This window comes from Hemicordylus capensis, chromosome 5, assembly GCF_027244095.1.
Source record: "Hemicordylus capensis ecotype Gifberg chromosome 5, rHemCap1.1.pri, whole genome shotgun sequence".
In the NCBI taxonomy this organism is placed as follows: domain Eukaryota; kingdom Metazoa; phylum Chordata; class Lepidosauria; order Squamata; family Cordylidae; genus Hemicordylus; species Hemicordylus capensis.
In genome coordinates this window covers 234,923,952-234,951,289 of record NC_069661.1, presented here as the reverse complement: position 1 = coordinate 234,951,289, position 27,338 = coordinate 234,923,952, and the positions used below count along the sequence as shown (strand labels likewise).

At 45.4% G+C, this 27,338-nt stretch overlaps 1 protein-coding gene and 1 long non-coding RNA gene across 4 annotated transcripts in view; one reads left to right on the top strand and one right to left on the bottom strand.

Moving 5' to 3' along the window:
- The window catches only part of TMTC1 (transmembrane O-mannosyltransferase targeting cadherins 1), a 232,675-nt gene extending 224,484 nt beyond the window's left edge, over nt 1-8,191 (bottom strand). For 2 of the 3 annotated variants that reach the window (XM_053252491.1, XM_053252492.1), the window contains exon 1: nt 7,489-8,191. In XM_053252491.1, the coding sequence (XP_053108466.1) occupies nt 7,489-7,820 (332 nt within the window). In that variant the 5' untranslated portion in view covers nt 7,821-8,191. Of the gene's footprint in view, nt 1-2,357; nt 2,466-7,488 lie in introns of those variants that run through there. The other variant, XM_053252493.1, reaches the window with a different exon arrangement.
- Nucleotides 2,365-26,101, top strand: LOC128326172 (uncharacterized). Its single transcript, XR_008307875.1, has 2 exons — nt 2,365-2,558; nt 25,501-26,101. It is a non-coding gene; the product is annotated as an uncharacterized LOC128326172 (long non-coding RNA).
- Nucleotides 26,102-27,338: the final 1,237 nt, after the last annotated feature.

The following is a 27,338-nucleotide window of genomic DNA, read 5'->3' as shown; positions in this document are numbered from 1 at the left end:
TTGGTCCTCCTGCAAATGTTGGACTACAGCTCCCATCATACCTGCCTATTGGCCACTGTGGCAGGGGATGATGGGAGCTGTAGACTAAAAGCAATTGGAGGGCTGGAGCTGTGCAGCCCTTGGTCAGGGTTAGGGTAACAGTGAACCAACTGTTGTACTCTCTCCATGGATCCATCTTTGGAAGATGTTCCTGCCTATTCCTTGTTAACCGCCCTGAGCCATTTTGGAAGGGCAGTATATAAATCTAATAAATAAATAAATAAATATTTTAATTTTCATTCCTCAGACATCATCAATGAAACTGTATAGTAGTTTTTGTTTTTGAGACTTAAAAGCTTTGAAAACACCATTGCAGATTTGGCCACTGCAGGCCCAATGGCCAGAATAAAAGCATGATAACACACTGAAAACTGAAAGTATTGCAATGCTATCACCTATTTGCCATCTTTAGGCTTGTAGACCTCATCATACATCACACTAAGCATTTGTCCCCTCAGATGGTACCACCCATATCAGCTGGCTCATGTGCCAATGGAAAGAGTGAGAAAACTGCACACAGAATAGCGACAATCGGGTTAGCTGGACAAAGTGGGCCGGGCAAAGGCAGAAGACTATCATGACAGAAAACCACAAGATGTAGTGATGGCCAGTCACTTATATGCATTTAAAGAGAGATTAGACAGGTTTATGGAGGACAAGTTTATCTACTGTATGGTTAGCCATGAGAGATCAGAGATGCAGGGCAGAAATTTTCTGGAAAATTTTTCCATCCTTTATTTTTCAATGGAAAGTTTTCTGTTTCTAACAATCCATTGTTTTGCAAAATTAATTAGTAACAATTAATGCAATATTAGGTAAGCTTGGCAATTTCTAAATTTAATGTTTTTCCAGATGATTACCTCTAGGAAGTGTGTGAGAGTACATGCATGTTTTATTAATTTATTGAGCATGCCAACAAAAACACTTTCTTTCTATATAAAGCTTTGAATTAATTTCAGTAAACATTTAAACCACAGTAAGTATCTTTATTGATCCTCCCATTTGCCCACCAAAACAATATTTCAGGTCAACTACTTGGAAAACTGTAATACAGTGCAGCACATTAATAGAGGATTGTTTTTCAAAAAGAAAAAGAAAAACTAAATATACGACATCAAATAACATGCCAAATCAGATCATAATCTATTTCAGGCATCAGGAAATTTTGCATTGTAAATTTTTCTAGAACATTTTGAATGTAAATTTTATCCAAATGAGGAAAAATTGCAAGAGAAAGTTTAAGCATTTTCTCCAGAACATTTCCCAATCCAAATCCTTCCGCAAAACCCACATCCCACAAGTGATAGATACTAGGGATGTGAACAGAATCGAAGCAGGGAGGCTCGAAGGTGGCGGGGGGGTCTCTCTTTAAGAGTGGGGAAAGGGTGCACTTACCCCTCCCACCACTTTTTCCCCACCGGCGTCCGTATTTTGCAAAGCCGATCGGGTTAGCAGCGTACCTCCCTGCTGCCCTGTTGCCCTTGTCTTCTGGATATGACCAGAAGTCACCAACGTGCTGGCACACACAGACACGTCTGCGACTTCCGGTCATATCCAGAAGACAAGGGCAACAGGGCGGTAGGGAGGTACGCTGCCACCCCGATCGGTTTTGCAAAATACGGACGCCGGCAGGGGGGAAGCGGCAGGAGCAGTAAGTGCACCCTTCCCCACTCTTAAAGAGAGACGCCCACCACCTTCAAATCGGCAGAACTGCTGGTTTTTTGAACCGGTTCGGTTCCGTGCACATCCCTAATAGATACATGGACTACTCCAGTTCCAAACACAGTATACCTCTGCATGTCAATTGCTGGGAGGCAAACAGCAAGGGAGACCACTGCCCTCATGTCCTATTTGTGAGTTTTCTCGAAGTACAAGAACATAAGAATAGCCCTGCTGGATCAGGCCCAAGGCCTATCTAGTCCAGCATCCTGTTTCACAAAGCAGCACACAAGATGCCTCTGAGAAGCCCACAGGCAAGAGGTGAGGGCATGCCCTCACTGCTGCTCCCCTGCAACTCGTATTTAGAGCCATTTTGTCTCTGAGGCTGGAGGTGGCCTATAGCCACCAATAGGGATTTGCACAAAACCAGTTTGCCCAGTTTGGTTCAAGTCTGAAACGGACTCAAACTGGACCAGGCATGTTCAGTTTTGACATCCCGAATGAGGGGCCTAGCTCAGTTTGAATTCAAACCGGTTCGGGGGTGCTAGGGACATTAATTTGGCGGGAGGTGAATTTACTACCACTGAAAGCTTTCACAGCTGCGGGGGGGAGGGGTCTCTGATGGTTCTCCCTCCCCCTGCTGGCCTCCACCTGCTCACCTCAGGCCAACCTGTTTTGGGCCCATTTTGAGCCTCTCTGAGTGCACGGTGGCCATTTCAGAGGACTGCACACATGCGCAGCGGCCACCCAAAATGGCCACCAAATGCTCGGGGAGGCCAGTAGGGGGAGGGGGAAGTGCCAGAGACCTCCCTGCCAGAGCTGCACTACCACCACCGAGAACGCAGAAGACCTCAGCAGCAGTAAGTCCACACACCCCGCCCAAAAAAATATTAATGTTCCTAACATCCTGAATAGACCCAAACCCAGTTCAGCTTGAGGTCCAGCCATCGAACCGGGCCAATTTTATGTTGAACTGGCTCCAGGTCGAACCAGTTCATACATCCTTAGCCACCAGACTAGTAGCCATTGACAGACCTGTCCTTCATGAATTAATCTAAGCTCCTTTTAAAGCCTTCCAAGCTAGTTGCCATCACCACATCCCGTGGCAGAGAATTCCATAGATTAGTTATATGTTGTGTGAAAAAGTACTTCCTTTTGTTGGTCCTAAATTTCCTGGCCACCAGTTGCAAGAGATGACCCTTGGTTCTAGTGTTGTGAGAGAAGGAGAAAATTATTGGTTCACTCTCTCTACTCCATGTATTTTTTATTTTTATTTTTTTACATCCCGCTCTTCCACCAAGGAGCCCAGAGCGGTGTACTACATACTTAAGTTTCTCCTCACAACAACCCTGTGAAGTAGGTTAGGCTGAGAGAGAAGTGACTGGCCCAGAGTCACCCAGCAACTATCACGGCTGAATGGGGATTTGAACTCAGGTCCTGGTCCTAGTCCAGCACTCTAACTACTACACCATGCTGGCTCTCTACTACTACATAGCATACTACTATACACCTCTATCTTGTCGCCCCACAGTCGCCTCTTTTCCAAACTAAAAAGCCCCAAGTACTGTAGCCTTGCCTCATAAAGAAGATGCTCAAGGCCCCTGATCATCTTGGTTGCCCTCTTCTGCACCTTCTCCAGTTCTATAATGTCCTTTTTGAGGTATGGTGACCAGAACTGTACGCAGTACTCCAAAAGTGGCTGCACCATAGATTTGTATAAGTGCATTAATTAACATTAAGTGTTACTTTAATGTTAAAGTAACCCTAAAAATTGACCTCAGCCCCCACATGCCAAGTCACAGTCAGTTTAGACCCACCAGGGTATTTGAGTTGTGCACCCCTGCTTTGCACTTACTTATATTGAACCCCATTTGCCATTTTGTTGCCCACTCACCCAGTTTGGAGAGATCCTTTTGGAGCTCCTCACAATCAGTTTTGGATTTCACTACCCTAAATAGTTTGGTGTCATCTGCAAATTTGGCCACCTTGCTGCTTACCCAACTTTTAGATAATAAATGAGCATACTTATAGAATAAATTGACAGTTTTCACAATGAAGGGAAGAAGTGGGGTCCGCCTGGGATCTGTACTGGGATCAGTGTTCTTTAACTTGTTCATAAATGAAGAGCACTGATCCCAGTATAGATCCTTGGGGGACCCCACTTCTTACTACCCTCCATTGTGAAAACTCTCCATTTATACCTACCCTCTGTTTCCTATCCTTCAACCAGTTGGCAATCCACACATGAACCTGTCCCCTTATCCCGTGAATGCCACATTTCCTCAAGAGCCTCTGGTGGGGAACTCTGTCAAAAGCTTTTTGGAAGTCCAAGTATACTATGTCAACTGGATCACTTTTATCCACATGCCTGTTGACACTTTCAGAGAAGGGCAAGAGTTGCCCTTGCAGAAGCCATGCTGGTGTTCCTTCAGCAGGGCCTGTTCTTCTACAAGTATGCTTTCCATCAATTTACCCAGCACAGAAGTTAAGTTAACTGGCCGGTAGTTTTCCAGATCCCTTTTTGAAAATCAAGAGTTACATTAGCTACTTTCCAGTCTGCTGGTACAGAGCCTGATTGTAGAGACCAGTGTTCCCTCTAAAACATGTGCGCACACGCACAAGCTTTTTTATGTCTGCTCAGTTAATTTTAGATCCCACTCAGGCTGAATCAGGAGGGCCCCATTCTGAATGCAACTGCACACACACTGCCTTGATACAGCCGCCCAGAACAAAACTCATTCTGCACACCAGGGGTCCTCAGCCTTGGGTCCCCAGATGTTGCTGGACTTCAACTCCCATAATCCCCAACCAAAGGCCGCTGGGGCTGGGGATTATGGGAGATGAAGTCCAACAACATCTGGGGACCCAAGGTTGAGGACCCCTGCTGCACACAGATGGAAAACATTAAAGGGAACACTGGTAGTGACAAGTTACATATTTTTGCTAGGAGATCAACAATTTCACATTTGAGTTCCTTCAGAACTCCTGGGTGGATGCCATCTGGCCCTGGCCATTTGTTAATTTTCAGTTTTTTGAGACAGTTTAGAACATCGTCTCTCATCACCTCAAACTGGCCAAGTTTTTCAGCCTCCAAGCCTGAGAAGCATCTGGCTGGCTAATGTAGAAAACAGGATGATAGACTAGATGGGTATTTGGTCTTATCCAGCAGGGTTCTTAGGATGAGCTGCCTGGCAGTGCAAAAGATTACTGGCCTCCCTAGCCCAGTACCAATGGCTTTGATTGGGAGGAGCTCCCCAACTTCTCGGGCAGGGATCTTCCAGTTCTGCTGCTTGTGACCCCTTAACTAGAGATGGTGGCTGACATAACGTGCAACAGTACGTCAGCCTAGTAACAGTGCATTTGCACAATTTCTGTAAGTTATGCAAGTTGCACAAATAGTTGTGGGAGCAAGCCCATTGAAAACAATAGGCTTACTCTTGTGTAACACAATTTGGGCAAAATATTTGCATTTGTTGCACGACTGCATTATTACTAGACTGACATACTCTTGCACAGAGTCAGTCACTGGCTGACATACAAAGCAAGGATGCCCCAATGCAGCAAGAGAGCAGCCTAACAGAACTTCACGACAATGACAATTTTTGATCACTTGCCCTGCCTGAGGGCCCTTGGGGACATATTTTCAGGTGGCACAAAGAGTTTCCTGGAGAAGGGAAGGGTTAGTTGGGAAGTTCTGTTAGGAGGGTCTCTCGCTGCACTGGTTCATCCTTGCTCTGTATGTCAGCCACTAAGAACACAGCCACATGGGACTTCAATATGCACACCCTGGACTGTCCTGCTGAGCTAATGTCCCTTTCCCCATGATCCCTCCATAATTAACCTTAAAAACCCATCTTTTTAGCCTGGCTTTCAGTGATATATAGTTTTAATTTTAATGAGTTTTAATTTGGTTTAATTTTTATTTTATTATGGGTGGTCTTTTTAAAATGTAAACCACCCTGAGCAAATTTAGGAAGAATTTATAAATTGAATGAATAATTACTAGGCAAAATAATGAAATGTCCAAAGACCCAAAGCACAGGCTCCAAAAAGTTATAGACCAGCAAAGATGGACGACAAAGGCCAGGTCTACTGGAGACTGGAAGGGAGGTGACCAGAACGGCACAGTGGCTGCCATGTGCTGTGTTCGGTGGAAGTAAGCGCAGTGGCACTGTGTGGGAGACATAGATGCTTAGCCTGCTGCCTCCTGAAACAGTCTGCAAGTGTAAGAGGTATGGAGGAAGCAGGAGAAACAAAAATAAGAATCCCAACAATCCTAAATGTAACTTTCAGCTTGTGTGGATCATCAACTCTGGACAGATGTTAAAGCCAAAAGGGGTGGTGGTAGGATGTATTAGGAGGTCAAGGCAGGACTTGACAAATCCCAGGCACCAGGGAGCCATGGTGCCCAGAAATTTAACTGTGGTGCCCAGCCTATGACATTCAGAGGAAGAGTTATTTCATAAAATCTTTATTTCTCCCAGGCACCCCTCTTTTTGTTCTAAATATCTTACTTCTAACAGGGATAAAGAGAAGCCCATTTAACATCCCCCTCCACAATGTCCATCAGTCTAGTAGCTTTGTCATGTCCACTCTCTGGCTCCTAGATACAAAGAAAATTGGTCAAGTTCTGGGGTAAGACTCCTTACGATAAACCAATGGAAAATAAGCAGGCTTGAGACAATTTTTATCCCAGGGCCAAGTGAATCAATGGAAATTGGAGAGCTCAGGGCTGCATAAGGCTCTGGCACTGAGCCCCCAAAGGAGGGGCCCTGGGAAAGCAAAAAAAAACACAACCCTGCAAAATAAGCAGGAAATCGCATCACATCAGCACTGATTGGGAAACAGATCTTGGCTCCATCAAGAAAGCAGGGGCGGGGTTGGAACTGACATCTGATCTCCCATAACCACAAGAAGCCAAGCGTACCCCCCCCAGCCCACAAGGAGGGGCCACACCACGTTTTAAGGACCATTGCTTTCCAACTCTGGTGCAGAAGCAAGAAGGAGAAAGGGTCGGATGGGAACAGGAGGCGCAGCAGCTATAAGCACTGCCCAGGTCACATTAAGGGTTTGGAATAGGAAGGCAAAACAGAGATGACTGTCCATCTACAGCCCAGGATTCCGTGCGAAAGTTTGCCAGGACGGGCTGTGGGATTACGCAGCTAGGTAGCAGTGGCACTGCCCACTAGGGAGCACTGCTCAGGGAGAAAGGCGGATACGAAAAGGTGTCCGGGATGGGCACGAAAGGGGGAACTTACTGGCTGTAAGGTGGGCAAACAGATGTTTCTTACCAGATGGCAATGGCATTTGATACCAAAGCACAAGCCTCTTATATCACTGGTCCTCCTCCCCACCCTCAAAGTAAGAGGAAAAACCCCTGAACATGCACAGAGTTCTCCGCCTCGCTTCCATTCCAGCATTTGTCTCACTCACTATTAGCAATTCTGATTGCAAGGTCCTTCTGTCAGATGAGTGTCTCTCCTCCTCCCCCAGGTATATGACTCCGTTAAGCGCCGTGTACACGATAACACTCCTAAGAAGCAGCAATAACCTCCCACGCCACCAAATACCTTCAACAACCAGTTCTATGCAAGTCTTTTTTTTTTTTTTTAAATTCCCTGTCTCCACTACATCGGTGAGGCTGCTCTCGGGGCATGTGCAGAGCGCTCCTGCATTGGCAGCCACTAACTTCTTCCACCATCTCGGAGGGGGAACCCTTAAGCGGATGGCGCGCTCGGCGCTGCGCAGGCAGAGTGGCGAGGAGCGCTCCCGCTCGGGCGGGCCACTTACTTGAAGGTGAGGATGCAGAGCGGGCGGTAGGACTTGTGGCTGGTGTTCTCGGCCATGCCCTTGCCCCAGAAGTCGTTGGCGAAGGCGGCCGCCAGGGGGGCTCCCGGCCGCACGTCCGCGTTGTTGACGATCGCCCACACGTCGTCGTGCACGAACTCGCCGCGCAGCGAGTTCCAGTAGCAGGCGGCGGCCAGCAGCGCAGCGCCGGCGCCAGCCCCGCAGCAGCGCCTGGGCCGGGCAGCCGAAGCCCAAGGCGGCCGCCGTTGCTGGTGGTGCAGAGGCGCTCGTGACTCCCTGCTGCTCCGGCTGCCGCCCGCCGACGCCATCCCCATCCTGCTGCTGCTGCTGCTGCCGGGCTAGCTAGCTCACTTCCTCCGCGGGGCATCCCTTTGCTGCTGCTGCTGCCGCCGCCGCCACCTCCTCCTCCTCGCCTCTCCACGCGTGCATCGCGCCCCACAGGCGGCACGAGCTGGAGGAGCTGCCCGCTCGCGCTCTGCCACCGCTCTGCCGGGCCAGCTGCAAATAAACAGCAGCCGCCTCCCCCCGCCATCCCTCCCCCCTTAATACGCATGCTCGATGCAGCAGCACGCGGGCCTTCCCTCCCCCTGCCGGGGAGCTGGGCTCTCCTGCGGGTGGGGAGGGAGGCTAGTGGGGCACCCGCCTGCTGTTGCTGCCTCCTCAGGTTCCCGCGCTCCCGACCGCCGCCCCCCTCCCCAGCACATTCAAGCTCAGCCCCAGCTCCTTCCCTCCAATAAGCTTTTCTTGTCGCCGGCATGCTCTCAAAGACACCACTGTGCAAGCACATATGCTGCAGGTTTATTCTTTTCTTTCTCTCTCAAGGAAAAGGAACGAGACATTTCAGAAGACTCCACAATGCCAATGTCAAAACGTCACTTGATAATGTGAACTTTGTCCCTTTCTTCTGTAAAGTAATCCGTGCATTTAATGCTGGATGGATAAAACCTACCTGTCTATATTGGCCAGTAGTCGGTCAGTCAGTCAACTTTCCCAAGGCACAGCAGCTACCTTTCACCCCAAGCCTGAAACATTGGACCCACTTTTAAGTTTTGTATTATATATGTCCAGTCCATATTATCTCCCTCTCACACCCACACCCACACGCACACATCCTATCCAGACATTACGTTGTACATGTATACCGATGTATGTACACGATTGTGTGTGAATAAATGCACATGTGTACACTTTAAAAGTGAAATGGCTACAGGCTCCCTTCATTGCAGCATACAGATAGGGAATGTACTACTATACATGCATTGAACATAATAGGGTTGCATTCTACTACTGCTAGTACTACGAATATTTATATTATTATTTATTATTTATTTGATTTCGATACCGCCCTTCCAAAAATGGCTCAGGGCAGTTTACACAGAGAAATAATACATAAATAAGATGGTCCCCTGTCCCCAAAGGGCTCACAATCTAAAAAGAAACAAGGCAACAGCTACTGAAGTGATGCTGTGCTAGGGTTGGATAGGGCTAGTTGCTCTCCCCCTGCTAAATATAAGAGAATCACCATTCTTAAAAGGTGTCTCTTTGCTCATTTAGCAGCCGTCTATTTCTATTTCTTCATCTAAGCTTCCAGAGCAAATAGCCACCAGAGGAGCTAATTTGAAGAAAACAGCTGAAATTAAGTCTCTTCCCTGCATGTCACAGTTCCAAACCAAATCAGTCCCCACCCACCCCCATCATGGTCCTTTTTTTTTTTAACCTTGGAGGGGCACTTGTGTCAACTTTAGTCCATCAATTAATGGGCTTAATTTAACATGCCATTTCATTCACTCTTGTCTTTTTCCTATTCTCTCATTGCACCTCAGCACTTTAATATATGCTTTGCATGCCGAAGGATCCAGGTTCAGTCATCTCTAAGTGGGGTTGCGGGAAGCCCCTGCTTGACAGCCTGGAGAGCCACTGCCAGTCAGTGCAGATAATACTGAGTGAGATGAGCCAATGGTTTGACTCAGTATAAGGGAGGCGAATATGTCCTTCTCTTAAAATGACCCCCTATACTTAATGGGAGTAGTTAGTATCCAGGTGTGCAACCCACCTTAGGTTGAAGTAGAACTGACTAGATGAAGGTGAGTGGTAGACACGTCATCTGACAAGATGATTTGTGTTCCCACAATAGCTACATAGTCCAATTTCACGAAAGTCACAAGGCATGGTGTTGGAGAAATTCTCCTCTACTGCTAGAGTTCTTTATAGCAGAGCCACACCGTTCCGTCGGATTCAAAGCTTTATTGATCACGGTATACTGGAAACTCTACAAACATCAAAATGTGGAAGAAGGGACCCCACAAAATGGTGGTTACAGATTATATACTAAAGTCTTATCATGTATGCTTACTTGCGATTTTAGTTATGGATCAGGACATTGTGTACAGGATCTGTACACAAAGAGGAGAGCTGGTCTTGTGGTAGCAAGCATGACTTGTCCCCTTAACTAAGCAGGGTCTACCCTGGTTACATATGAATGGGAGACTAGAAGTATGAGCACTGTAAGATATTCCCCTTAGGGGATGGAGCTGCTCTGGGAAGAGCAGAACGTTCCAAGTTCCCTCCCTGGCAGCATCTCCAAGATAGGGCTGAGAGAGATTCCTGCCTGCAACCTTGGAGAAGCCGCTGCCAGTCTGTGAAGACAGTACTGAGCTAGATAGACCAATGGTCTGACTCAGTATACGACAGCTTCCTATGTTCCTAAAGATGGACCAATACATTGTCCATCTTCCAACCAGCATTGACCAATCACAGTTAACTAACAAGATACATTTCTTCAGAGCTACTACGTATGCTTGGCCTTGTACTACAGTAAGGCCATTGTACATTGTTCAAAAACTGCACCTGCATCTAACAAATGCCAGACAGTAATGGAGTGAGGCTTAGGCTGCAAACTTTGGTTCAAGTCTCCAACTTTGATTTCCCCCCAACAATGGTGACTGCAAATGTTGGCGGGGGCTGGGAGGGGGAGATGGCTTGTTGGGACCCACCCAAGCTGTACAAAAATGAAGATACAGAAGGCATAAAAACTGCTTGCTTTTGAGTTTAATAGCAAGCACAGCAAAAGTGGAGCCCCACCCCAACCCAGACACAAATACTTTAAACTATGGCCTAAATCCAGCAAGTTAACATTCTTGGTATAATGACATGTGCCAGGCCCACGTGCTAACTCAGTGGTATGGCCTTATGCCAGATCAATACCACATATCAGCTGTGTGTGTGGTAATAGGGAAGAAAGGCAAATACTATGCTAGGGATCATTAGGAAAGAGATTGGCAATATATTTCTTTAAAATATTTCTACCCTACCCCCCTCCAACACGTTGTTGCTTAGGGTGTGGTGTGGTGGGGGGCTTACAATAAAAATGAGAAAACACATCAAAAAACAATAGTTAAAAACAAACAACAAAAATTAAATGCAACAATACAAAACATAAATGACAATTAAAATGACAATTAAAAATAGTATTTTTCGGTAGGCGTTTCATTGACTTTTTACTTGCTTTGACTGTTTGTAGTATACCACTGCAAGATTTATGGAGTGGTAAATACAATAAATAAATGTTGTAATGATTGATTGATTGATTGACTGATTGAGTGCCGTCAAGTCAGTGTCAACTCTTAGTGACCACATAGATAGATTCTCTCCAGGATGATCTGTCTTCAACTTGGCCTTTAAAGTCTCTCAGTGGTGCATTCATTGCTGTCATAATCGAGTCCATCCACCTTGCTGCTGGTCATCCTCTTCTTCTCTTTCCCAACTTTGTGATCTTCTTCAACTTTTCCCAACATTGTGATCAAGGGATCTGGATCTTCGCATAACGTGTCTGAAGTATGATAGTTTGAGCCTGGTCATTTGTGCCTTGAGTGAAAATTCTGGATTGATTTGTTCTATGTTCCATTGGTTTGTTTTCCTGGCTGTCCATGGTATCTGCAAAAGTCTTCTCCAGCACCAAAGTTCAAAAGCATCAATGCTTTTTCTATCTTGCTTCTTCAAATGTTGTAATACTTTTATACAAATCTATGTTGCAGTCACATTTGGAATAATGTATGTGTATATTTTGTTTGCTCCACCCGAAATCAATATTACAGAGCATGAAAAGGTACAGAAAAGGCAACAAAATTGATTGAGGAGTTGAAGTACCTTCCCAACAAGAAAACGCCAAAATACCTCAGGATTTTAAATTTAGAAAAAAGACAAGTAAAGAGGAACATGATAGAGGTTTATAAAAATTATACATGATATGGAAAAAGTAGATAGACATATTCACACACCACACACACACACACACACACACACACACACACACACACACACACTTGTAACTCTAGAACTTGAGTCATCCAATTAAATTAATTGGCAGTAGATCCAGCTCAGACTGAACATAATTATAGAATTTGCTGCCATAGGGTTATTGCTTTCATGTCCTGTTTGTTGATTTCCTGGTGGTATCTGGCTGGCCTCTGTTGGAACCAGGATGCTGGGCAAGCTGGACCTTCAGTCTGATCCAACAGGGCTCTTCTGTTTTTATGCACAGCAAGATTAGAATAGGGTGAATTCTGCCAGTGTGAGGTTGTGCTTCAACATGTTCTTCTACAACGATCTAGTGCTTGCATAAAATTGTGCTTACAGGCACATTCATTAGTACATTAGCCTTGTGCAGTCCAGTACTATGCATGCTTACTTGGAGGTGAATCCTGAATTTGAGGGCTCACTAGTACTAAACAAGTGTGTAAGGATTGCACTCAAGATTCCTTGATGATAAAGGCCTTGAGCATAAAAGTGCCCCCCCCGCCATGTTCCCATTGTGTCAGGACCCACCTGAACTCTAACTTAGAGGAGACCCTGATCAGCCAGACCCTGCTAACTGAGCACAAAAGCACTTGTTAAGGTGGCAATTCTCCTGTATTTGGCAGGGGGAGAGCAACTGTCCCTATCCAGCACATCCCTCCAGTAGTTGTTGCTGGTATCTACCTTATGTTTCCTTTTACACTGTGAGTTCTTTTGGACAAGGAACTGTCCTATTCATTTATTTTTCTATGTAAACCACTTTGAGCACTTTCACTGAAAAGTGGTATATACAGTACATATTTATCATAATAATACTAGTAGTCACTCCGCCTCAGTTAGCCTTCAGAGGAGCCCTGGAGCTCTCGGAACCTGATTCCCACACTAGCAAGGCTCTTGTCCTGTCTCCAGAACCCCCTCCATCTCATCCAGCACCCCAGAAGCAGAGGCACAACGCCACACCAGGACCAAACTCCAACACTGGAGGCAAAGTGCTCACCTGGCTACTCAGGGCCTCCCTCCCAGTGGGCCTACTCAGAAGGAGAGGGGTCAGCTGAACACCTTTCGGATCAGAGCCACCCCAGGAAGGGGTGGGGCTCCTGGCTCCTATATAAACTAGCCTTTGCTGGTTCAACAGGTCCTTCTTTGAGCTCTGCCTCCAATTGCTGCCTTGCTAGACCCACGTATGGACATATTCCCATCAATGGCAAGGAAAAGCAACCCTCATACTGGTTATGATTTAACCTTCATGTGCTCATGCTGATCACAGGAACATAGGAAGCTGCTTTATGCCGAGTCAGACCCTTGGTCCATCTAGCTCAGTATTGTCTATGCCAGGGATTCTCAATGTTGGGTCACCAAATGTTATTGGACCAACTCCCATAATCCCCAACCAAAGGCCCCTGGGGCTGGGGATTATGGGAGTTGAAGTCCAATAACATCTGGGGACCCAAGGCTGAGAATCCCCGGTCTATGCTGTCTGGCAGCAGCTCTCCAGCTTTCAGGCAGGAGTCTTACCCTACCCTGGAGATACCAGGGACCTTCTGCATTCAAAGCAGATGCTCTAGCACTGAGCTATAGCCCCATCAGCTTAGCAGAGTCTACAATGGGAATAAGCCACCTAATGGCATCATGGGGAAATGACTTGAGTAACAAGCCAGAGGTTGCCAGTTCGAATCCCCGCTGGTATGTTTCCCAGACTATGGGAAACACCTAGATCGGGCAGCAGCGAAATAGGAAGAAGCTGAAAAGCATCATCTCATACTGCGCGGGAGTTGGCAATGGTAAACCCCTCCCATATTCTATCAAAGACAACTAGAGGGCTCTGTGGGCACCTGAAGTAGAAACCGACTCAACAGCACACTTTACCTTTTACAAAGAGAATCCCATGCCTAATCAGGATTCTAGACCTGTCTGTTCCTGCAGGCAGTTTCATCTTGTCACTATCTTGAGTGCAAGGAGACATTAAAAGTACCAAGGTAATGTTCTTACTACAAAGCCATGGCCTCTCCTCCATTCCTTTCCCCAGGTTAGGCGCCTTCCTAATTGGCTGCCCTTTCACCCTTACAGAGAGTTGGGTTACAATCACAGCTCATCCCAGAAATCACTAGGTGGCATTACATGACTCCTTGTCTCTCATCTATAGTTGCATATCTGTAAAACAAAAGCAGCAACAACCTATTGCACTGGATTATTGTGAAGATGAACAAAGCAAGGAAAGCAAAAGGGCTTTGAGCAGCATTCAGGCTACAATCCTAAGCAAGCACCACTGAAATCCACAGGCTGCAGAGGCACTTCAAACTGGCAAGCTGACAAACTAGGAAGATGCTGAAGCCATTGAATGGCTGCCTCAGCATATGCGGAGATGCATTCCATGCACACAGTGCTCTTATTATTGAGTTTAGACATTATTATGATTAATAAAGTGCTCAGTGTTACACTAGAAGTAATTATGTACAAGAAGCAAACATGACAAGTCCCAGCCCACTGCTTACAATCAGTCAAAACAACCCAGAGATGTACCGATCCAGCCCATGAAATGCATGAGTAGATCTGGTTGAATAATCCAAAGAGCAGAGTCCTCTCACTGGCACCAGCTGCCATCCAGCTCCTCTCCCAGGAGTTTCTTTATTGGCAACCATTCCGCCTGGCTGCAGCAGAAGGAAATGTGAGACAGCAAAGTCCCCTCCATCAGGTGGACTGGCCAATTGCTGGGCAATGTGAGGCAGTTGACTCAGATGGCGGATTCTACAGGCTCCAGCAGGGAGGCAGGATTCTCCCACTGCCACATTCAGAGCACCTCTTTGGGGTCAAGCTGACTCTTGCAGGCTTTGCAAAGAGCATGGGGAGAAGGCTGTCCTCCTCTCTTCTCATTCCTTGCAAGAAGCACAAGAGGGATGCTGCTGGCAGCCTTCCCTCCTCCCATGTTTGCAGGCACTGGTTTTGAAAGGGGGCTGACCCCCCACCAAGGTTGTGAGGCAGGGAAGCATGTGACAGCTTGCTTCAGGTGTCATGATACTTTGGGCCATCCTTGATTGCTATTCAGCTCCTCCTCTCTCAGAACTGTCCTCCTCAGCAGCCATTTGAGGTGGTCATAAGATTACAGGAACGTTTCAATTCCCGGGTGAGCTTGTCTTCCTCTTTCTTTCATTTCCCTTTCCCTTTCCCTACGCAGGGCCTTTTTTAATCTATGCACAAACCTAGAAAAATTAGGTGTAATTATTATTATCATTGTCATCTATATCAATTTAGTGTCAACCAGCTGTTTGAGTTGATTAAACAGAGATAAAAATCCAATCCCCCTTCCCCTCCCAGTCAGCTCAATGACACAGTCATCAGTTGGCTGGGGCTATACACAGAAGCCCAGGTAGCTGGATTGGGCCAGGAGGCTTGTGAACAGTACCCATTTGGGTGGGTGGTTATTCACTGGTGGAGCAGTTTCCCTTCCAGTTAAAGATATGTAGGTAAAAGTCTGCTTTAAAAATAGCCTTTCTCCTTTTGCTTTCTGGCAACTGGTCATGCTATCCCACCCCCCACCCCCCCGGGGCAGGAAATCTGGTGCAAGGGACCCAGAAGACAATAGCCTTGTTCAGATGTTTTTTAAAAAGGATGCTGTATTCACATACAGTGTCTCAGAGGGCACCCAGAAGCTCTGAGAAGCATCATTCTCCCTGTGCTCTCCCCATTTATGGCATGTCTGAAGAGGCAAATGCCACAAGCATGAGAGTGGTTGAAGACAGGAACGTAGGAAGCTGCCAAATACCGAGTCAGACCCGGGGTCAACCTAGCTCAGTAGTGTCTACACAGACTGGCAGTGGCTTCTCCAAGGTTACAGGCAGGAGTCTCTCTCAGTTCTATGTATGTATGTATGTATGTATGTATGTATGTATGTATGTAATTATTTATTTATTGTTCAGTTTTTATGCCATCTTTCATTAAGCATCTCAAGGCAGTTTTCAAAAGTTACAATACAATAAGATTCCATAAAAGTTATATTTAAAACCTTAAAATCAATTCAACATTAAAACCACAAAACACCTAGAAACAATTGGAAAGAAACAAACACAAGAAAGCTGAGAAATGCCACAAGACCAGCTCTCTTCCATGATCAGAATGGTGCGACACCTCAGCCTTCCCATTACAGAAATGGATGCCTTCACACTTTTGGCATTTGCCTCTTTAAACGCTATGAGCTGGGAGGGTGATGCTTCCTAACACTCACGCATTGGGGCAGGACTTCCAGGTGGGCACAAGTACAGTATCCTTTTTGTTTGTTTGTTTGATGCCTGAACAGGGCTCCAGTTTCCAAACCATCTTTGAGTAAGTGCCATCCACATCACATGGCATGAACTGTCAGGCACAACACCAATGGTTCAAATAGTAGCTTCTCCCTGCCACTGGGGCAAATAGCTGCCATCAGGTCCCTCTATCTGGATAAGGACTGTGGTAGGGGCAGTATGTTTAATCTCCCTTGCACCCTACAGGGGTGCAATTTGCAAAGGGGAGGGGGGAACCCAAACAGGGCCAAATGTTATATTGAAGTCACTGGCTGACATGATGAGAAAAAATTACTCAGAGCAGTCTTACTGAAATTAAAAAGACAAATGCCTAACTTGGTCTTTTAATTTCAATGGGACCATTTTGAGTAATTTCCCTCATGCTGACTAAATTGCTAAATGGAAGTCTTGTAGAAATTATTAGGACAAGTTAGTCAAGTCCATATTGGCCCATAGGTTGATTTCAAGCCAGAACCCATCACATATACTGGCCGTTGCTTCCAGATTAATGTGATTAGAACTGTTGTTAAACAAAACAAAACACCTTATACCTAAGTCAAAGTTGCACAATTTGGAATTATCTGGTTGCAAAAATCAAGATTCCTCCAAATATAGAGCTTGTTCAGCCATGTCCAGGAGCCTCTCTTTTAAAACCAACTCTAAACTCACATCTGTCCTAAGTATTTTTATGGCCCCATTTCATGCAACATAGGAGCTCATTCCATGCAAAAAATGCTTTCGGTATATCAACCAATGATGCACTGCCAACTTTAAAGGAGACAAGTCAGGTTTTTCCACAGCAACACTGACAGACTAGCAAAGACACTTGATTAAATGCACATATGGATTTACTTATGTCTATGCCTTTAAAATACAGCACATCTAGCATTTAAATACAGTTTATGGAATTTGACTTGGGAGTAGAGGGTGGATGGGAAGAGGGTGGAGTGTGGGAAATATGCTGAAGACTTGCCCTTTAACAATTATATTGTAGTAGTTTCATTTGCAAATGCCTGGTAAACAGTGCAATCAAAACTTGGCCCCCCAAACCTACCGCAAAAGCAAATGAATGAATGAATGAATGAATGATCAGCTGCCAGAGTCAACATAAAGAAAACAAAAACTCAACCTTTATATTAAGGCAGGGAGAGGTAACCTTGGCTCTCCAGCAGTTACTGAACTACAGCTTCCATCATCCTCAGCCCCAACTGCTGGAGAGCCAAGGTTGCCTACCCCTGCCTAATGGATCAACAGTTCATTTATATATATGCATGTAGGGTTTATGTCAGTTATGTTTATTTACATTTTATGTAAATAAAATGCACCATCCTAGCTTAGAGTATCTATCTATCTATCTATAATTCTCTAAGGCATACCCATGGCTAATCCCGTGTGTGGCAGCTCTTGTGAGAGTTCGCAAGCAGAAGCACAATGGTGATTGGGCAGTGGGGATTCCATATGCAGATAGGGAGGAGAAGCCTGTGGCACTGTGGTGATTGGACAGTGGGGATTCCATATGCAAATAGGGAGGAGGAGCCTGTGATGGTTAAGATCAGTTGGAATGCACGTGTTACTAGTTGGAAGATGTTCTGGATTGTAGAGAGGAATCCCCCTTATCCCTCCTTATATTTTTTATTATATAAAATGATAGTGGGCAGGGGTCTGCAAAGAAAGGGGTCATGATGGAGGGAAGAGCCCCTTCAGGAGAAGGAGGCTGCCGTTGTCTGAATTAGATGAGGAAATAAGATGAACAAGATCTGTTAACTCAGGAAGGGAGAGAGAGAAAGAAAGAAAGAAAGAAAGAAAGAAAGAAAGAAAGAAAGGGGGGAAAGAGAGAAAGAAGGAAGGGTGAGGGAGGGGCCCGAGCCTGTCAGTGGCCTGAGGGGAATAAGCAGCCATGGTGGTGCCTATTGGCAGCAAAAAAGGGCCCAGTCAACCACTGCTGCTGTTTGGGGCTACTAAGGCCATTGGCAGAAAGAGGTAGGCAGGCAAGGGACAGGCCCGAGCCTGTCAGTGGCCTAAGGGGAACGAGTGGCTGTGGTGGCGGCGGCAGCGAGGAAGGGCCCGGTCAATCACTGCTGCTGCTGCTCCTGTGGAGAGAAGCAGGAGCGGGGCTCGGGTGGGGAGGTTTCTGGGGATAGGGGTCTGCAGCTTGGCCAAAAGGCACCAGCAACACTGCAGCCATGACCAAGAAGGGTGAGGGGGTGGAGTAAAAGGATGGAGGAGTGACCAAGAGGGGTGAGGGGGATGGAAGCAACCATATGGAAGAGGAGGATCAGGAGTATGGCTCAGGTGAGGGCGGAGAGATCTCTGAGGTGAGGGGGGCGGTAGCAGGGAGTGAGGGGAGCAATCAAATACTAGCATGCAGATGCTCTGTGTGGGCTAAGCTAGCTATATATTAAAACATTATTACAATGACAAAGCATACACATAAATATGTATAAACCAAAGTCAAGAAAGATAAAGATCTCATGAAGGAACTTAATAGGGAATTTCAGAAAGCTGTTAGAAGAGACAAGGAGCAATACTACAATGACATCTGTAAAGACCTTGAGGATGGAAAAAGACACGGAAAAACAAGGGAAGTTTTCCAAAAGATCTCTGAACTCGGAAGGCGGTTCCAACCTCGAATTGGTATGTTAAGGGATGTCAAAGAACAAGTGGTAACTGATTCACAGAAGATCAAACAGAGACGGAAGGAGTATACTGAAAATTTGTACAGCAGGGATGTCAACATCCAAGATACTCTAGAAGATATTCCTTACTTGCAAAAACCTCTAGTACAGGAAGATGAAGTTAGATCAGCACTCAGGTCATTACCAAGTCGGAAGACTACAGGAATTGATGGAATAGCTACATAAATAGCTAGCTATCTATCTATCACATTTCTACCAAGGAGCCCAGAGGTACATGGTTATGTCTATCCTCACAACAACCCTGTGAGGTAGGTTAGACTGTGAGAGACATGACTGGCCCAGAGTCACCCAGTGAGTTTCATGGCTGAATGGGGTTTTGAACTCAGGTCTCCCTGGTCCTGGTCCAACACTCTAACCACAATCAGTCAAGGCTCTAACCAAACTATGCCAGAAAATTTGGAGAACAACACAGTGACCAACTGATTGGAAGAGGTCAGTCTACATACCAAAGAAAGAAAACTTAACTGATTGCACAAACCATCACACAATATCCTTAATAATTTCACAGACTAGCAAAATAATGCTCAGGATCATCCAATGCAGATTAGAGCCCTACATGGAAAGAGAAATGCCGGATCTTCAAGATGGTTTCAGAAAAGGCCGAAGAACAAAAGACATCATTGCTGATGTACACTAGATAATTGTGAAAGCCAACAAATACAAAAAAGAAGTCAATATGTGCTTTATTGACTACAGAAAAGCCTTTGATTGCGGCAACCATGGCAAGTTGTGGAATATCCTTAGGAAAATGGGCGTCCCAGAACATCTCATTGTTCTCATGATAAACCTATACACAAGACAGGAAGCCACAGTCCAGATGGAACATGATGAAACAGACTGGTTCGAGATCAGCAAAGGAGTAAGACAAGGCTGTATACTTTCTCCTTATTTATTCAACTTATATGCTGAACATATACTGAGAGAAACTAGATTGGAAGAAGATGAGCATGGTTGTAAAGTTGGAGGAAGAAACATCAATAACCTGCGCTATGCTGATGACACCACTCTGATAGCTGAGAATGCAGATGATCTGCAAGTTCTAGTAATGCAAGTCATGGAGCACAGTAAAAAAATGGGACTATGACTAAATGTAAAGAACACTAAACTAATAACAAGGGGTACAGCAACCAGCCTCAGAATTGATAATGAAGACATTGAAGTGGTAAATAGCTTCTGCCTTTTAGGATTGACCATCAACAGTAAAGGATCCAACAGTCAAGAAATATGCTGTAGACTAGCACTTGGTAGGGCTGCAATGAAGAGAGGAGAGGAGAGCTGGTTTTGTGGTAGCAAGCATGACTTGTCCCCTTAGCTAAGCAGGGTCTGCCCTGACTGCATATGAATGGGAGACTAGAAGTGTGAGTACTAGAAGATATTCCCCTCAGGGGATGAAGCCGCTCTGGGAAGAGCAGAAGGTTCCAAGTTCCCTCCCTGGCTTCTCCAAGATAGGGCTGAGAGAGATTCCTGCCTGCAACCTTGAAGAAGCTGCTGCCAGTCTGTGAAGACAATACTGAGCTAGATAGACCAATGGTCTGACTCAGTATACGACAGCTTCCTATGTTCCTATGAAGGCCTTGCAAAGGGTATTTAGATGTTGTGATGTGTCTATACCTACCAAGATTAGAATCGTTTAGACAATGATTTTTCCCATGACACTCTATGGATGCGAAAGCTGGACTTTGAAGAAGCAAGATAGGGAAAGTATTGATGCTTTTGAACTTTGGTGCTGGAGAAGACCTTTGAGGATACCATGGACAGCCAGGAAAACAAACAAATGGATCACAGAACAAATCAATCCAGAATTTTCACTCGAGGCACAAATGACCAGGCTCAAACTATCATACTTAGGACACATTATGCGAAAATACAGCTCCCTTGAGAAAACCATAATGCTGGGAAAGGTTGAAGGAAAGAGAAGAAGATGATGACCAGCAGCAATGTGGATGGACTCGATTATGACAGCTATGAATGCACCACTGAGAGACCTTAAAGGCCAAGTTGAAGACAGATCTTCCTAGAGAGAATCTAAATATGTGGTCGCTAAGAGTCGACACCGACTTGACAGCACTTAATCAATCAATCAATCAAACCAACATATTACATTTTATAAAAAAATATTAAGAAACATTAAGTATATATGCAGATTGGCAGCAGTGACACTGTGAAATTGCATGAGAAACAAGGAAGTAATCTGGACGCCAAGTTGTAAAGCAGTAAGAACTTCCATTTTAAAAAGGAGCATTTCTTCATCTGGAAACACTCCAACTAGAAATGTTACAGGAATGCCTAGTCAAAATATTGTATATACAAACTCGTTTCCAGACTCAGTGTAAAATGCTGGTATTGACCTTTAAAGCTCTAAACAACCTTGGACCAGGCGATCATAAGGACTTTTTCTTATATGAACTTGCTTGAGCCGCAAGGTTGTCTTCAGAGGTCTACTGTCTAGCTCAGGGATTCTCAACGCTGGGTCCCCAGATGTTATTGGACTTCAACTCCCATGATCCCCAGCCCTAGTTGCCTTTGGTTGGGGATTATGGGAGTTGAAGTCCAATAACATTTGGGGACCCAACGTTGAGAATCCCTGGTCTAGCTTACCTTTACTAGATATGTGTTTGGTGGGTACCATGGACAGGCCCTTCTTGGTTGTGGTGCCACAACTGTTCAGCAGTAATTTGCTGTTTGACTTCTGAGCTTTTATGAGGCTATATTTACATTTATATCCTGCTCTTCCAGAGCAGTGCACATGGTTATGTTTATCCTTGCAACAGCCCTGTGAGGTAGGTTAGGCTGAGAGATAGCTGACTGGCCCAGAGTCAACCAGTAAGTTTCATGGCTGAACAGGGATTTGATCTCAGGTCTCCCCAATCCTAGTTCAACACTCTAACTATGCTGGTTCCTTGTTTCAGACTCTTTTTAATGCTGTTCTTTGACTGACTGTTATCAACTATTAATTTTATTACTTAAATTATTGTACATTTCGATTATAGAAAGCAAGATATATAAATGATGTAAAACAAATAAATAGATGCAGTACTTGCTTGGCCGTTATGCTTCCTAAAGCAACATACGGCAATATTCTACAATATCGTGGATCTTTTAGCAAAGCAGAACAAGAGTTTAATTACTTCTGTATTGCTGAGCACAATGCAGACTGAGCTACAAAAAGTTACCCATTTCCTTTCTTGCTTGCTTTCGTCTGATTTGTGCAGGCCAACAGAGGTTTGTCTTAATCAGATTCTATTTTGAGCTTGGTGAAAGTTCAGATATTTGTTTATTTTCCTCCCTCCCAAAGAGCAGTAAAACACATGGAGAAGGAAGGGACCCCAAAGTCTCTCAACATCACTAAACAATTTTCTCAAGCGGACCTCTCAGAAATGAATAATTCGTCATCTCTAAAGATTTCATGTCATGTACTTGTGTGGGTCTGGGTTTTGACCGGTGAAAAATGCATTTCGAGTGTAGTTAATAAATATAACAGTAAACATATTAATGAAGGCGGCCCAGTTAGACATAAATAATATTGGCACCTTAAAAAACACCACAACAACCTTTCCTCCTGTATCTTTAACAGCAACCTGATATGCAGAGATTTAGCTAGGAAAACTTCACCTATTAAAAATCTGTGCATCAGGGTGCTGAAAGTGACATATGAGCAAAGGCAGTAAAAGATGTGCTAACCCTAGATACCAAGGTGGGTAAAGGGACCGCTGGAGAACCAAGGTGAGAAATGGCTGTATTCTGTGTCAGAACTTTTATACAATCATTAGTAGGATTGTGTCATGAACCCAAAGTCTGACATAGAGGAGTCCCAGGATGAAGGGATCATGACCTCTGAGCTGGACATGAGCAGCTCTCATGGTGAAGTAGTTGTGACCCCTGAGCCTCACGCTGACTGAAAGGACTCATGGGACAGAGCAAGCTTTGAGGGGCCCTCAACCCCACCAATGGAAATGCCAGCACTTGCTGACCCCCTCAACACACCCTTGCCTGTGTCCTCTGAGTTGGAGGATGAGCCCAAAGCACCCCAATCCCTACCAGCAGCCACCCAGCTATGCCACAGCCAGTGCTTAAGAAATAGGGTGCAGCCGCTTCAAGGCATTCCAGGCTTGGGTGGGGTTGCAGAGCTGGCTCTGTATTTAAGGCCTCAGTTTGCCTTCACTGTGAAGCAACTTTGTTGCAGATGTGTGCACTTCTGTTCTTGGGCTTCAACCCTGCCTGCTCCTAATGGACTGATTGTTGGCTTCTGGCCCTTTGTCTGTTTTGACTCTGACTTGCCTGTCCCAACTGGACTGATCTTTTGCTCCTGACCTCCTGCTTGTTTGACTTGCTCCCACAGTGTGCTTCCTTCCACATCTGACCTGCCCAACACATGCTTCACAGTTCTCAGACTTTGTGGGTTGCAAATCAACTTGAGCATAGTGCATAAATTAAATTAATTAATTAATAAATATATTGTTTGTTCATCTTTGAAGAGTCCCGAAATCCAGGTTCTGTGGTTAAACACAAAGTTTAAAGAATGGCAGAATGGCACAGATCAATATGAACAACTTTGCTAAAATGTAGTGAAAGGAGTTGCTCAACATCAAGAATCAAGGAATGTACTTCCAATATAAAAATGTTGACTTCCTCCTGAAGTGTATATGCCAGGAAACTCCTCCCAGCTCACCCACCTTCCCCCTCCCACACACAGATTTTTCAGAATAATTAATTCAAAGACACTGGAGAAAAAATTGCCACTGGAAACAGATGGTATAGAGTGCACATCTGCCTTCCTCATTTATGTTTCAAGCCATTCATTTCCCATAAATTCAATCTATTTAGGAATCACACCAATATTTCTTGTAGATTAATGCCAGCAGGAGAAAAGGTGTGGTTTATGAGTCAAGGATGCTGAGCCTTGGGATAAGGCTCAAAAAAGAGAACCCCCACAGCTAGCCTAGTAAGGCTTTAAGCAATGCATTACTTCATCGGCCATTGTTATCTGCAGAGCAGTGAAAGCAGATTCATGATCACTCCAGGCCTTTTTATGTATATCCTCTAACACCTGCTTCAAACACTGTGGGAGGGTGGAAACATCCATGATTTCAATCTCAGAAAGGATTAGCACAGCTGCTACTGGATAAGCCACAGGGAATCTCTTTCAGCTCTGATGGGAAATAAAGCCACTGCCATTTAGGCCATGAGAGTCCTACCCTACCCTAAATTTTGGGTGGGTGAGGGAACACAATGAGTGTGATTGAATTACAGCAACTGCATCCACTCAATAGAAGGCCCTGATAATGGATTAGTTGGTTCTATAAGGTCTTTTCAGGCATGAATCATGCATCGGCATGGGGGCCAGCATCAAGCTCTGCCTGACCTATACGTGTTCGTTTCAGTGTCTAAAATTAGCTTAGTTGTGTATGAGAATATATACAAAGCAGTGTCCCTCTAAGGCATGCGCATGTGCGTGTGCACACACGTTATTTGAGGTCTGCTCAGTTAATTTTAGATCCCACTCAGGTTGAATCAGGAAGGCTCCATTCCAAATGCAATGCATGTGTGCACACACTGCCTTGATACTGCCTCCCAGAACAAAACTCATTCTGCACACAGATGAAAAAAAATTAGGACACTGATACAAAGCTGCTCCATCTAGTCAGTATTGTCTACACCAGTGTTTCTCAACCACTGGTCTGTGGACCATTGCTGGTCCGTGAGGAGTTGAGTGCCGGTCCGTGCTGGTCCATGAGGAATTAATCCCCCCACCAAACAATTTCGAGCTAGTGGAAGCCACAGCTGCAGGGAGCTCTCCGGAACTCAAAGGAACATAGGAAGCTGCCAAATACTGAGTCAGACCATTGGTCTATTTAGCTCAGTATTGTCTTCACAGACTGGCAGCAGCTTCTCCAAGTTGCAGGCAGGAGTCTCTCTCAGCCCTATCTTGGAGAAGCCAGGGAGGGAACTTGGAACCTTCTGCTCTTCCTAGAATGGCTCCATCCCTTAAGGGGAATATCTTACAGTGTAGGGGTGTGTCCGAACCGGTCCAGAGGCCATTCTAAAGGCCTCCGAACTGCCGGACCGGTTCGGACCTGGCTGGTTCGGGTCCGGGTGGGGGGTATTTCTTTAAGGGCGGGGAGGGCTTGCTTACCCCTCCCGCCTCTTTGCCCCCGCCAGAAGCCGTATTTCACAGAGTAATGGGGGCGCTGGAAACCAGCCGCCCCCGCCCCCGCCGCCCCCCCCCGCCACGAGCAGATTAAGGCAAAAGCTACCGCTACCACTGCCGCCGTAGCCCGCCAGCCCTCCCTCCCTCCCTCCCTCCCAGCCGCCCGCCCGCCCGAGTCCTCACCCGATGCTGTTGTAAACAAAGAGAGGAGCTACTGAACAGAGCTCCTCTCGCTTTGAAGTCCTGGAGGCTACTGAGGCTTTGCGTGCACGCATGCGCGCACCACAAAGGACGCCGATCGCCGGAGGACGCCGTGTTCCCAGTTAAGGTCTGTTTTTCATCTTAGATGCATTCTCCAAGGACTCCAGTTGGAAGGGAACAATGAAAACCTTGTTATTACAGTTTTGCTTTCAGCTACGATTGTCCATTAGAAGGCCAAACCATAACTCTATCAAAATCAGTGGGGCTGTCCATTATGGCCCAAGTAAGGCAGATTCTTTTGCTTTTTCATTTATCTTTTCTCTATCCAGTGTGCCCTGCTCTGAGCAAGAATACCAATTCCTATTTTTCTTGTACTTTCCAGGTAAAATCTATCCAAACTGCAATAGTTTATGGAAACAATCATCTGGAAACTCAACAAAGAAACAAATCTAAGTATTGACAACCTAAGGTGCTCCAGTCAAGAGAAATGTAACCATCACTGCAAGCATGGATTTTTCTCTCCCAGACCCCTTCCATTGAATGGAAGCCACTTAAATAATAACAAATACTGTATAGATTCTACTAAAAATGTCATCAGGGCAACGGGGAGGGGAAGCCTCTGATAAATTATCAGATAGCTGTTACTAACACTGGAGAAACTCAACAGGTGAGCAGAGCATTTAAGAACATAAAGAAGAGTCCATCAAGTACAGCATCCTGCATCCCACAGTGGCCAATCAGATGCTTCCAGGAAGTCCACAAGTAGGGCTTGAAGGCAGCAACCCTCCCTTGCTGTTGCCCCCGACCCAGAAAATGGCATTCAGAGGTATATTGCCATTGAACATAGAAGTTCCACGTAGCTATCATGACTAAGAGCTAGGATTGACGTCTGCTCCATGCATTTGTCTAATTCCCTTTTAAAGCTATCTAAGCTAGTGTCCATCACCACATCTTGTGGTAATAAAGTTCACAAATTAATGATGCACTGTGTGAAGTACTCCTTCTTATCTGCCCTGAACCTTCAGTCAATCAATTTCATTGAATGACCTCAAGTTCTAGTTATTAGAAGAGAAGAAAGGCTTCTCTGTATCCACACCATGCATAATTTTATAAATCTCTATTATATCCTCCCCCGCATCTTGTCACCTTTGTTTCTAAATTAAACAGCCCCAAGCACTTTAGCCTTTCTTCACAGGCAACACGCTCCATCCCCAATCAATTTAGTTGGCCTTTCCCGTCACCTTTTCCAGTTCTACAGTGTCTTTATTAATGTCTTTTTTGAGATGCTGTGACTAGAATTGTCCACAGTATTCCAAATATGGCAGCACCATAGATTTATACAATGGATGGCATCAGTATCCTGGCAGTTTTATTTTCAGTCTCTTTCCTAATCATCCTTAGCAAGAACTGATCTTTTTTACAGCTATCACATAGTAAGGTCATTCACATGACCAGTTTACCTGAGCCTGGGAAGGGCTAGTGAGGCGGCAAGCTCCTACCTGCCTTCCCACAGACAAACAGGTACCTCTACACTTGCTGCTCACATGCCCACACAAGCGCCAGGGCAGCGAGCAGCAGAGCCTGGATCCAGAGGACTTCCTTCTCTGGCATCTCGCAATGAACTGTGGCAAGGATTGCGGTGCATTGGGAGATTTCCCCACTTCCGGGTGCTCCTGCCACCCAGCTCTATGGATGCTTGGGCAGCAGGAGGCTTTTCACTCAGGGCTTTTATTGCGAATCCACTCCTGATTGGAGTGTGCCAGTCCACATATTTTCTGGATTTATTCCGATCTCCCTGCGGGCTATCAGGGATCAGGACAGACAAGACTTTGATTTTCCCCGAAAGGAGGCTGCAAATTCTGGCTTAGTCCAAAGTATGTCCGGTTTTTAAAAATCCTCTTGTTTCAGAGGCTTTTGAAAAATAACCCGTGGCTTGTGTTATGCCCTGCAGTTTTCTCTGTTATGTTTGGGGTGGTCATGCCAACAAAATCAGGGTGTTTTTTTTTTACAAAACTCAATGAAGGGGAGTTTGACAGCAGTTTTGGGTATGGTCTGCTCTAAGTCAGTTGCAGTTGCAAGCACTAGGGTGTTGTTGTTGTTGTTGTTGTTGTAGATCGGTGATATTCTGTTGAGGGAGGGGGAGGGAGAAATTCCTGAGTTAAACACAAGCAGAGACTGCAAAATGTGTGTCTTGCTATGTTTTACATAGGCTTTAGATAT